This window comes from Prionailurus bengalensis, chromosome B2 (genome assembly GCF_016509475.1).
Source record: "Prionailurus bengalensis isolate Pbe53 chromosome B2, Fcat_Pben_1.1_paternal_pri, whole genome shotgun sequence".
In the NCBI taxonomy this organism is placed as follows: domain Eukaryota; kingdom Metazoa; phylum Chordata; class Mammalia; order Carnivora; family Felidae; genus Prionailurus; species Prionailurus bengalensis.
In genome coordinates this window covers 109,946,491-109,959,559 of record NC_057349.1, presented here as the reverse complement: position 1 = coordinate 109,959,559, position 13,069 = coordinate 109,946,491, and the positions used below count along the sequence as shown (strand labels likewise).

At 34.7% G+C, this 13,069-nt stretch overlaps 1 protein-coding gene and 1 long non-coding RNA gene across 2 annotated transcripts in view; one reads left to right on the top strand and one right to left on the bottom strand.

Moving 5' to 3' along the window:
* Positions 1-5,218: 5,218 nt before the first annotated feature.
* Positions 5,219-5,935, top strand: LOC122489017 (60S ribosomal protein L39-like). Its single transcript, XM_043590530.1, has one exon. It carries the CDS (start codon positions 5,620-5,622, stop codon positions 5,773-5,775), a length of 156 nt encoding a protein of 51 aa, XP_043446465.1. The 5' UTR covers positions 5,219-5,619; the 3' UTR covers positions 5,776-5,935.
* A 1,021-nt stretch (positions 5,936-6,956) lies between these two features.
* Positions 6,957-13,069, bottom strand: part of LOC122489933 — an 82,205-nt gene continuing 76,092 nt past the window's right edge. Inside the window, exons 2-3 of the long non-coding RNA XR_006299045.1 lie at positions 8,376-8,436; positions 6,957-7,081 (exon numbers count right to left, since the gene is read on the bottom strand). This is a non-coding gene — a long non-coding RNA (uncharacterized LOC122489933). The remainder of the gene's footprint in view (positions 7,082-8,375; positions 8,437-13,069) is intronic.

Sequence of the window (13,069 nt, the reverse complement as noted above, 5' to 3'; positions counted from 1 at the left end):
TGTGTTATAAAAAAGTATTCATATTTGATGGCTGAAATCACTGCTCCAAAAACATGGCTGAAAGGAGTGCATTTTTCTCGGTGGATTAATAACTGATCTTTGATGATTACCTCTTTCAAATTTAATAAAATATTTTTGAACATTCCTGTTAAAGAACTACATAGCAAATCAAGATGCTCCACCTGGCTGTTGCCCTTTTATTTGGCAGGAACTGATGAGCTGTGTAATTAGATAAGCGTTCCCACCATACCAGTGGTGCAGTAATGTTTTTCATCTTTTCCATTATTGTACATTTAACTATGAAGCATACACTCATTTGGTATTCTAAGCACTTTTGATTGATTTACAATGTCAGTAAAATTTACAGATTATGCATTCCAAAAAATAAGAGGGAATTAATGTCTTAGGAAAAGTTTTTAGCATAGCTCCTCTTGCCAACATTAATTTTTTTAGCATTAGTGCGTCTAAGTGTACAGAAGCAAGTAAACATGGATAGATGTAATCCAAATTAAATTGCTGAGAATATTATTTTCCATTTCATTTGCTCTGGGTTTATAAGTAATAGTTCTTGATGTATACTTTGAAGTATGTCCTGATTTTTATTAGAGATGTCAAAATAATGTTTAAAATGCTACATCAGATGCTGTCATATGACAACGTCTTTGGACATACTGTTCCCCGTCCTCCACAAAACACATGTACATTTAAAGCAAATGTGAATCCATACAAACAATAAAAGAAGTATAAAATGAATTTTGAAGATGGAATATAAAAGCTCTTCTTGGTATTTCATAAATTTTACATCGTCTAATAAGAAATAATCTAAGATTTTTCACAATCTATTTTAGCTTTACTTACAAATTTCATGTACCTTATTATAAAGGCTATTCAAACAACTGGGAAAGTAGATCTCTAAAATATAGTTGACTGAGAGATTTGACAGCTATATAAAATTCTTCCTACTGTTACTTAAATCACAATATGGATATATCAGTAGAGAAAATAGGTATTAAATGTAATGGTTATGTATTATTGAAAGTGAAAATCAATATTTTGAAGTCTGAGTTTAAATAAGCTCCACAGGACTTTATTTTATAAGATAATTGCTTTTAAGTTTTAGACCATTCTTTCATTTATGATTTATAAAAGGTGAATCTACTATTTTAGGAGCTAGGTGAGGTTTTAAAATAAATATTTAGAAGCTCCAAAAGGCATTTCGCTGTCAGGAAAGGAACCAGATTTTTAACTAACAAAAGAATCTATTTATAATCAAGTTCTGAGTATTTTTTTGTTCATGTTGCATTTTGCGTAAATGCAGACAGAATTGTTTCATGGAAATTCGGAAGTATGAGTGTGTGTCTGATACAAGACACGTAACTTGGCTTCTGAAAAAAATGAATATCCACATAATATTACGACACAGACATTCCTAATGTTGGAGTCAGTGAGCAGAGATTGTAAGGGACATGTGATTATGCCAAACTATGATCAAAGGTGATTTTTCTCTTTGGGTTTATAGCTGGCTGTTTATGTGACTCCTGAGAAGTCTAGATGAGAAGAGAATTTTCTTTGTTTTCTTTGTTGTTTTTATTTTGATTCATTTGAGTCATCATTTTGAATGCATTTTTCATCAGATCTTGACAAATCTCTTTGGGCTATCTTATGACTTTTGATTTTAGTATCTAAAGATTGAACTATTCATATTTTTCCTTTATAGATGTCCAAAGGGAAGAGCTACTAAAGCATTAGTTAATTAAGAAGCCACACTTCACTTACAAAGGATTATCAGGTATATTATGAGACTAGGCTCATGTTTAAGTGTTCTGATAAACTTTAGGGGATTCATAGAGCTTCTCCAAAGATTTTTGTGGTGGAGGGGTATTTAGGTTAGAAGGTGGAGACAGTGGGCAGTTATGATGTGGATCCCCTGTTTCAATCAATACAATTACACCTTTATCTCTTATTTTCCATGTGGACTTTCACTTAAGAAAAAGTTCCAATGAAATTTGTACTGGCTAAACTCAAAATTGCATGCTTTTTAAAATCAAACATTATTTAGAATTTAATTCAGTGCAATTCTTCAACAAATTTATCAATTTAAGTGTCTTCTATGTATCTAGCATTTTTTTCTGTGTATTTTAAATTATTCAGAGAAATAGAATCGTACAGTAGCTTCTATGATTTAGTTTCTTTAATTGAAATAAAATTAACATATAATATTACATTAATTTCAGGTGTATAACATGATTCACTATTTGTATATATTGTGAAATGCTCATCACAGTAAGTCTAGTTAACATTTCTCACAGTACTAGTTTTTTTCTTGTAATAAGAGCATTTAAGATCTATTCCCTTAACAATTCTCAAATGTACAATATAATGTTATTAACTATAGTCACCATACTGTACATTTCATCCCCATGACATTTAATTTATATCTGAATGTGTGTAGCTTTTGACTACCTTCACGCATCTGGCCTATTCCCTGGCCCCTGCCTCTGACAATCACTAGACTATTTTCTGTACTTAGGAGTTTGGCAGTTTTGCTTGTTTGTTTTCAGATTTTACATTTACTTTACATATAAGTGAAATCATATGGTATTTGTCTTTCTCTGTCTGACTTACTTCACTTGGTAAAATGACTTCAAGGTCCATCCATGTTGTCAGTTGGCAAGATTTTCTTTTTTATGGCTGAATAATACTCCATTGTATTTACATACCATATTGTCTTCATACATTCATGCATTGTTAGACACTTGCTTATATGTCTCGGCTATTGTTAAAAATGCTGCATAGAAAATGAGGGTGCATATATCTTTTTGAGTTAGTGTTTTTGTTTCCTTTGGATAAATATCTGGAAGTAAAATTGTTGAATCATATGATAGTTCCATTTTAAGTTTTTGAGGAATCTGCATAACTGTTTTTCATATTGGCTGCACCAGTTTACAGCCCTTACCCCTCACTGTAGATGAGCACAAAGTTTTCCTTATCTTCACTTCCTCGCCAACACAGTTATTTCTTGCCCCCCCTCCCCCTCCCCGTCTTTTGATAATAGTCATTCTGGGGGAGCCTGAGTGGCTTGGTCGGTTGAGCGCTTGACTTTAGCTCAGGTCATGATCTCACTGTTTGTGAGTTTGAGCCCCACATTGGGCTCTGTGCTGTCAGCTCAGAGCCTGGAGCCTGGTTCAGATTCTGTGTCTCCTTCTCTCTCTGCCCCTCCCCCACTTGTGCTCTGTCTCTCAAAAATAAATAAAAGTAAAAAAATTTAAAAAAAAAAGAATAAGAAAAAAAAAGAAAAAAAGTAACAAAAAAAGATAATAGTCATTCTGACAGGTGTGAGGTGACATCTCATTGTGGTTTTGATTTGCATTTTCCTGATGATTAGTGATGTCAAGCACCTTTTAATGTACCTGTTCACCATTTGTATATGTTATTTGGAAAAATACCTATTCAGATCCTCTGCCCATATCTCAATGGAATTGGTTGATTTTTGTTTGTTTTTGCCATTGAGTTGTATGAGTTCTTCAAATATTTTGGATATTAACCCCATATTGGATCTATGATTTGCAAATATTTTCTCCTATTCAGAATGCTGCTTTTTCATTTTGTTGATGTTTGCTGTGCAAAAGCCTTTAGTTTGATATAGTCTCACTTTTTATTTTTGCTTTTGTTGTCTTTGCTTTTGGAGTCAGATACAAAAAATCATTGCCAAGAATGATGTCAAGAAGCTCACTCCCTCTGTTTTCTTCTAAGAGTTTTATGGTTTGCAGGTCACGTTCAAGTCTTTAATCCATTTTGAGTTAGTTTTTGTGAATGGTATAAGATAGTGGTCCTCTTTTCTTTCTTCCTTTGTTTTTTTGTTTCTTTGTTTGTTTGTTTGTTTGTTTCTTTCTTTCTTTCTTTGGTTTAATTTGGTTCAGTTGGGTGGTTGGTTGGTCGGTTGGGGATTTTTTTGCATGTGACTGTCCACTTTTCCCAGCACCATTTATTGAAGAGACTATCTTTAGCCCCATTATATATTCTTGGCTGTTTTGTCATAAATTAGTTGATCATATATGCATGGCTTTACTTCTGGGCTCTATCTTGTTTCATTGATCTATATGTCTATTTTTAGGCCACTACCATAATGTTTTAATTACTATGGCTTTTTAATATAGTTTGAAATCAGGATGCGTGATGCCTCCAACCATGTTCTTTCTCAAGGTTGCTTTGGCTATTTGAGGTCTTTAATAATTTTCTTATGTTCAGTTTTTTAATGTTTATTTATTTTCAGAGAGAGAGTAGGGGAGGGGCAGAGAGAGAGAGAGAATCTTTAGCAGACTCTGCACTGTCAGCACAGAGCTCCATGTGGGGCTCAGTCTCATGGTTTGTGAGAATCAAGAATCAGAAAATTAAGTGACTGAGTCACCCAGTCATCTCATTTAATAATTTTGGGACTACATCAAAATAAAAAGCTCTTGTACATCAAAGGAAACCATCAACAAAACAAAACAAAAAAATCCTACTGAATGGGAGAAGATATTTGCAAATGATACATCTGATAAGAATTAATACCAAAATATATAAAGAACTTATACAACTCAACACCAAAAAACTAACAATCCAATTAAAAAATGGGCAGAGGACCTGAATAGACATTTTCCCAAGGAAGTCATATAGATGGCCAATAGACACATGAAAAGATGCTCAACATCACTAATCATCAGGAAAATGCAAATCAAAACAACAATGATATATTATCTTACACCAATTAGAAAGCTAAAATCAAAATGACAGGAAATAACAAGTGTTGATGAGGATGTTGAGAAAAGGGAGCCCTCATGCACTGTTGGTAGGAAGGTGAATTGGTGCAGCCACAGTGGAAAACAGTATGGAGCTTCCTCAAAAAATAAAAGTAGAAATAACATATAATTTAATAATTCCACTACTGGGTATTTACCCAAAGAAAATGAAAACACTAATTTGAAAATATATATGTACCCCTATGTTTTTTGCAGCATTATTTACAGTAGCCAAGATATAGAAGTAACCTACATGTCCATCAATACATGAATGGATAAAGAAAATGTGACATGTATACATATATACACAATGGAGTATTATGCAGCCATAAAAGGATCACATTGTGTCATTTGAGACAATGTGGATGGACCTAAAGGGTATTATGCTAAGTGAAATAAGTGAGACATAAAAAGACAAATACCATATTATTTCACTTATGAGTGGAATCTAAAAAAAAATGAATAAACAAAAAGCAGAATCAGATCTATTAATATAGAGAACAAACTGTGGTTGCCAGAAGGAAGAGGAGTAACATGTTGGGCAAAACAAGTAAGGGAGAGGGAGATACAGGCTTTCAGTTATGGAATGAATAATTCATGGAAATAAAAGGCAGAGTATAAGGAATCCAGTCAGTGATACTGTTAATAGCAGTGTAAGGTGGCAGATGTAGCTACACTTGAGGTGAACAGAGCATAATGTGCAAACCTGACAAATCACTAAGTCGATCATTGAAACTGCAATATTGTGTGTCAACTATACTCAAATAAATAAATAAATAAAAGTTCAGTCTTTGCTCTTCTCTGCCATCGTGGTGTATGTGGCTGACCGTTTCTCACCATGTCTTCTCACAAGTCTTTCAAGATCAAGCGATTCCTGGCCAAGAAACAAAAGCAGAATCGTCCCATTACCTGGTGGATTCAGATGAAAACTGGTAATAAAATCCGATACAACTCCAAGAGGCGGCTTTGGAGAAGAACGAAGCTGGGTCTGTAAGGGATCAAACATGAGATGGCACACGTTTATGCTTCCTGAAAGTCATGTGTTTCTACACCACCACATCCTTACTGCCTGACCAGTAGATCTGTTTTATCAGGAAATTGACTTTTCTCTGTTATGATGTTTCTGCACCTATAGGTTGGCTCAGTAATAAACATGTGAGACCTCTTGGTTGAGGAAAAAAAAGGTCTAACATGCCATTGGCAATTTAAAAGTTAAAAACATTATTTACAGGGGCGCCTGGGTGGCTCAGTTGGTTAAGCCTCTGACTTCAGCTCAGGTCATGATCTCGCAGGTTTGTGAGTTCGAGCCCCGCGTCGGGCTCTGTGCTGACAGCTCAGAGCCTGGAGCCTGCTTTGGACTCTGTGTCTCCCCCTCTCTCTCTCTACCCCTCCCCCACTTTCTCTTTGTCTCTCTGTCACTCTTAAAAATAACTGAACATTACAAAATTTATTTATTTATTTATTTATTTATTTATTTAATTTTAATTTTTTAAATGAAATTTATTGTCAAGTTGGTTTCCGTACAACACCCAGTGTTCATCCCAACAGGTGCCCTCCTCAATGCTCATCACCCACTTTCCCCTCCCTCCCACCCCCATCGACCCTCAGTTTATTCTCAGTTTTTAGGAGTCTCTTATGATTTGGCTCCCTCCCTAACTTTTTTTTTCCTTCCCCTCCCCCATGGTCTTCTGTTAAGTTTCTCAGGATCCACATAAGAGTGAAAACATATGGTATCTGTCTTTCTCTGTATGACTTATTTCACTTAGCATAACACTCTCCAGTTCCGTCCATGTTGCTACAAAAGGCCATATTTCATTCTTTCTCATTGCCAAGTAGTATTCCATTGTGTATATAAACCACAGTTTCTTTATCCATTCATCCGTTGATGGAGCACTGCTAGGAAAATTTTTTTAAATAAATTAAAAAAACACTATTTACAAACTATTTAAAAATAAATAATAATGAATGTGACCAAACTGATTCTCAGTTGAAGTTTTATAACTGTAAATGCTCAAAGGTAAAGAATGTAATCAATTAGAAAAATAACAAATATATGCAATAGCAAATTAAAAATAAAATAGTTATCAATAAATAAGCATTCATCAGAAAAATTAGGCATACTCAATAACCAACAAGGTGTGCTTTCAGAAAAATCAATGAAATGGAAAAGAGGGATCATTTTTGGAAGTCTATTTAATCAAAGAAAGGATACTGTAGAAATTGACATAAATGAGAATATCATAGTAGAATAGATGTATATTGAAAGAATCATCTGTCTCCGTGCTGCCTATAATCAAAAGCTAGATGGAGAGAAAATATAAGAAACAAATGATTTAATATAAGTGAGTCAAGTCTTTTAAATTAAAAAAATTAAATTGGTTTCTTTTTCTCAGCATCTTCTGATAGCAAATGATTCCAAAATTAAGAAATGGCTTCTGGTCAGAAATCATATTCAAGCCCAACACAAAGCCCTTGTGAAGACCTCAAAAAACTTTGAGATATTATCTCATAGATCCCTTCAAATACTCAAAAGATCCTATAAGTGCCTTAAGGACACAGTTTGAACACCCTTTCTGGTAAACATTAGGGCTTCTGAGAGTGTTAGGGGTGTTGTTCCTCCTGCAGGCTCACAGAGATCACAGGATGAAATTATTTACTTCAAAGAGATTTGTGAGTGGTATAATGGAGTGCATTACAAACTGACACAAAAAAGCCTATGATTTTTTTTTTTTTTAAGAATTATACCAACTTAGACTGAAAGGAACAGGGACAATACAAAAGGGAACGAGGGCTTTGAGTTCCTTAATTTCCATGGGCAGGAAAAAGACTTAAAACTGTATTCAACTGTACATTTAGGCTAAATTTTATTGAAAAGAAACAGTAAATACAGGGCCTTGATGGCAAGGCCAAGAGCCACAGTAAATAACTCCCAGGAAGTAGGACTGAGCTCCACTCAGGGAACTGGTAATATGTGCAGGCTGAATTTCAGAGTTGGTATGGACCATTAACTCCTTTTTGACTGGAAGTGTGTGTAATGATTATCTTTTGCCTTAAATTTGTCTCTTTATTTCAAAAATCATTAATTGAGTGGAATGTACTCAAACAGATATACCTGAGGAACTATATCTGAGCATCATTCATACTTCAATCTGATTTAATTGACAATTTCCTGGATTTTGAGCTTATTGTAATGAGATGGTATTTGTAGGTGTTGGAGAAGGGATGGATATTTTTATCATGTAGGAGGGATGTAAACTATGGCTGGAGAGTGAACTTTTGCAGACTGTATTTTCTCCAAATGGCCACATATTATGTTATCTATCATATGTTATATTATAATGCACTATATTGTGATGAGATGTGGTATTATACTTTGTTATACTGTGATGTTATATTATATTATATCCTATCACACAAGCCCTTCCCATGGAGTGATACTGATATTCTGACCATGATTGGGGAGGAGGGATCTACATTATTTCTCCTTGAATCTGGATAGGTCTGTGACTATGGTTGAAGTGACACTATGTGACTCCCATGACCATGTCATAAAGTCTCATAAAGCTTCTTCATAGTTCCTGTTGGAATACTTACTCTTGTATTGCCATGCTGTGAACAAGCCCAGGTCATATAGAGAGAAAGGAGAAGGAATACCCTAGTGACAAAAATATGGGGAAAAATAATGAATTATGTTTTTATAAAGAAATTTTAGAAAGTAGACCAAAGCATAGAATATTTAGGAGATGATGCCATCAAGAAAGAATATAGTACATGACATTTTCAATATGTGTGAATACTTTTTTTATGCAAACAGTTACAGGATTTCAATATCATGAATAGGAATAATATGTCAACAAATATGAGTTCAGTTATTCAATGGTAATTCAAATTATGCAGCCCAAGATCAGAGGCTCACAGTTGTTTTCTACAAGAGTAGGTAATAGAATCATTTTCCTTTCCTTCTAAACTGAGGCTCTACCCTGAATCACCTCAGAGCCTTTTTTTCTCAGCCTATACCATCTAATTCTTCCTTAGTGCTAACACAACCTCCCAATAAATAACACACAGAAATAAATGTTGATGAAAAGATGAATGAAACTCTTAGGAACATTGGTAGGGGCTCGCCTCTGTGCTAGGATTGACACAGTTAAATAACCAATGATTAATATATATGAGAAAGCACATTTCAACAGACTACATCAAAATATCCCATAATTTTAGTTGAATCTATTTTGGGTATTTTGTCTTTTTCTGTATTGACTGTTCATCTCTTTCAACTGTTTTGTTAACATAGGTTCACCAATTCATTACAACACAGTTTTCTTACCAAAAAAATCTTGTCAGAGGGACAGGCAGAGATTTCTTCTAAATCAACTTTATAAACTCATGCAAAGATTATTCACTTCCCTCTACCCAGATATACCTAGATACTAGATGGTAAATATCTTATGTGTTTTATATTTTCATACAAATTAAGTTTCTTTTAAAGTATCTATTTCATTACAGCTAAAAATAAGTAAATGAGTGATATAGTCATTAATGTTTATTAAAAGTAATTGATGAAATACTATGATGAATGAAAATGTCACTACAAAAAACTCAGATTATAAGATTTTAGCCTTATGATACTTAAGCCCTGTATATTAGTGAAATACTTTTATTTTAACCCATACCATATTAAAATGGTCAAGAAATGGAAACCCCAAATATAAAGGAAAATGTTTTATTTTTACTGCCTTTAAAGCTTTCTTTGAAGCAATTCTAGAATATAATAATTTATCTTCATAGGAATAATGATTTAGAAAGTTATAGAAGTGAAAAATCTCTCAAAATAGCAAAATAAATAGACTCTATAAATATAATATGGAAATAATCTACTCAGAGTGGGTGGGCTTTAAGCATGTAGTTTCCCCATGGCAAAATACCACTGCTTTGTTTTTTGCAGAAAACATAGAATTAAAAATGTTCAATAAATTGTTTTAAGATTTATTTTCATGTTGTAGAATGACAAAACAGATTAATAATTTCACCAGAACTGAGTAATAACTTGTGTTATGAGTTTAATCATAAAAAGAGTCAGTATAGTCTAGTGGCTGAGGCCCAGGTACTGGAGCCAGCCTTCTTGGATTCCAGTTCTGGCTCTGCTAGGTACCAGCTGAGGATTTGGGGCAAGTTATTAAACTCTGTAAATGGGATAACCACATGACGTACCTTAGAGTGTAGTCATGAAGATTAAATGTTAGTATATGTAAAACCCTTAAAATAGTATGTGACACATTGGAAGTGCCATTATTTGCTTTTTATACATTTTTTTAAAGTTTATTTATTTATTTGAGAGAGACAGAGACAGCATGAGTTGGGCAGGGGCAGAGAGAGAGGGAGAGAGAATCTCAAAAAGGCTCAGCACCATCAGCGCAGAGCCCGATCCAGGGCTTGAACTCATGAACTGTGACATCATGACCTGAGCTGAAGTTGGATGCCTAACCCACTGAGCCACCCAGGCACCCCTAGAGGTGTCATTTTGATGAATAAACTTTTTTTTTTTTGCTTATGATTATTGTAATATATTGAAACAAAATATAAGTACCGTTCAGTTGGCACATAGAAATCTCATTTCTATATATCCTCCAGAAAGATGTTAAGACTTTTATAGAGTTTTTCTTTTTAAATTTGTAATGCCTTTCCCCAGCTATAGCTACACCTATTCCTGTCTCTATCTCTGTGTCTCTATGTCTTTCTGTCTCTGTCTCTGTCTTTTTTTTCTCTTCATCTCTTTTCTGTCTCAACAGGGAGATATACTATAACCTCTTTTTTTTTTTCAACGTTTATTTATTTTTGGGACAGAGAGAGACAGAGCATGAACGGGGGAGGGGCAGAGAGAGAGGGAGACACAGAATGGGAAACAGGCTCCAGGCTCTGAGCCATCAGCCCAGAGCCTGACGCGGGGCTCGAACTCACGGACCGCGAGATCGTGACCTGGCTGAGCTCGGACGCTTAACCGACTGCGCCACCCAGGCGCCCCTATAACATCTTTTTTGTCTTAATTTATTATGGGCATGTATGCTCCATAGTCTTACATCTAAATATTTGTATATGGCCTTTAACTTGGTTGGCAATATGTTGGAAATGTTTTCTTAAATTTACTAGTTTATAATATTCTTGACATGCAGGTATTTTATAATGATTTTCTTAGTATATTCTTTAAGGAATGTGTAAAAAAGACTTTTGGCTGCCATAATTGTCCTCCAGATGTGGTGTTACTTTATCGTTTTTCCATTTCCTATGAGATATTTGGGGGGAAGCAATATGGTCAATTATTCCTAAAGATATTTAAATTGCTAAAGGTACACAACTTTGCAGTCTTGCATATGCAGTTGTGTGAAGCCACATATGAAAATGGGGGAGCCAGAGAGTATTCATGAGAAGGCTTTGGTCACCCTTTGTCAGGCTCTTCTCTACTGATGGTGAGTGGTGTTGCGAAAAATGTCAAAGTTTAAGCTACTCTTGTAAGGTGGCTGTGCTATAATTTATATGTATGTATGTGTGTGTGTGTACAGTTTTTCTTATGATACATATCTTTGAGTCAATTTTCTTTTTTTAAAGATTTTATTTTTAAGTCATCTATACACCCAATGTGGGGCTCAAACTTACAACCCTAAGATCAAGGGTTGCATATTCTACCGACTGAGCCAGTCAGGTGCCCCATGCATCAGTATTCTTAATTATCTCCTTGAGATGGTTATAAGACTTGTGTCAAAGGTTACAAATGTAAAGGATCTTGTATGTGGTTGATACCTGTTGTTTGGGCTGTGCAGCCTCTCCCAGCTGCTGCTTCTGGAAATTTCACTTCACCGGTTTCTAACATGCGATTTCCAAACGAACCTCCCATATGCTGATTTAACTCTGTTTCTAGAGCTACAGTTTGTTGGCTAGGGCCAGAGGCCCTCATTTCCACTCTGCAGAGCAAGTCAATGTGCGATGAAGGGGGAAATGAAGTTCACTTATGGAAACACAGATAGTGTCCTAATTGTAGTAGAGTTCCCAATTTCAGTGGTGCATGAGCTGTATCCTTGTCCTTTTTGTGGCCCGATTTTTTAACTCTTCCTTGGATATCAGGAGTTTCCCTCAGTCTCTCTCTTATTAAGGAAACTTGAAATGGAGTCATATTAGTAAACAGTTGTTCTGAAGCCTGTAACAATTAACTGCCACTAGAGCAGGAGATGAGGGCACTCTGATGGGAACTGGCTTTTTAATTCGCTCAGTTTAATAATCTGTAATTGTTTCAATTTGCATTTAATTACCAGCAAGGTGAGACTTTCTCCCACATGCTTATTAGACATTTATATATCTCTTTTATGTAGGCTGGTTCATATTTTTATTAAAATTCACATTTTTCTTTGTGTAGACTTATTCACATTTTTATATATAATTTCTAACATAAAATCAAGGTATAATTATTGTAGATAATTGCAGATCATTTATAAAATCTGGAAAAGTATAGAGAAAGGGTATTAGTATATGTCTTTCCAAATGTTTCTGTTCTAAGCCATGTCACTAGGCATCACAAAGTTGGGTTCATGCTGTACTTACTGAATTGTGATCTGCTTTGCCATCGACATGCACTTAGCCATTTTTCCCAGCACTAAGTCTTACTCTAAAGCATAATGTGTAAACTTTGCTTAAATAAACTCTCATTATTGGCCATTAGGCTCATTTGTACTTTTTATTCCAACTAAATATTATGCTCAGTAACCTTACACATAAATATTTGTAGATGACTTTTTTTGTTGTTTTTTATCTTAATTTCTTTATTGCGGTGAAATACAGAACATGATATTTACCATCTTCACTCTTTTCTGTGTACAGTTCAGTAGTACTAAGTACATGTTGTTGTACAGCCAATACCATCATCTCCAGAACTCTTTTCTTGCAAAACTCGGAATCCATAGGTATTAATAACTCTCTGTTCTCCTTTCCCTACAGCCCCTAACAACCACCATCCTACTTTCTGTCCTCGTAATTTTGACTATTCTAGGGTAACTCATGTAAGTGGTATCATACAGCATTTGTCTTTTCGTAACTGGTTTATTTCAGTTTCTTTCTAAGGCTGAAGAATATTTCATTGTGTGTATACATCACATTTTGTTTATCTGTTCTGTCAGTGGACACTTGTATTGCTTCTGTGTTTTAGCTATTGTGAAAATGCTGCTATGAACATAGGTGTATCTTGCCAAGACCCTGCTTGTGGTTCTTTTGGATATAAACTCAGGAGTAGAATTGTTGGATCT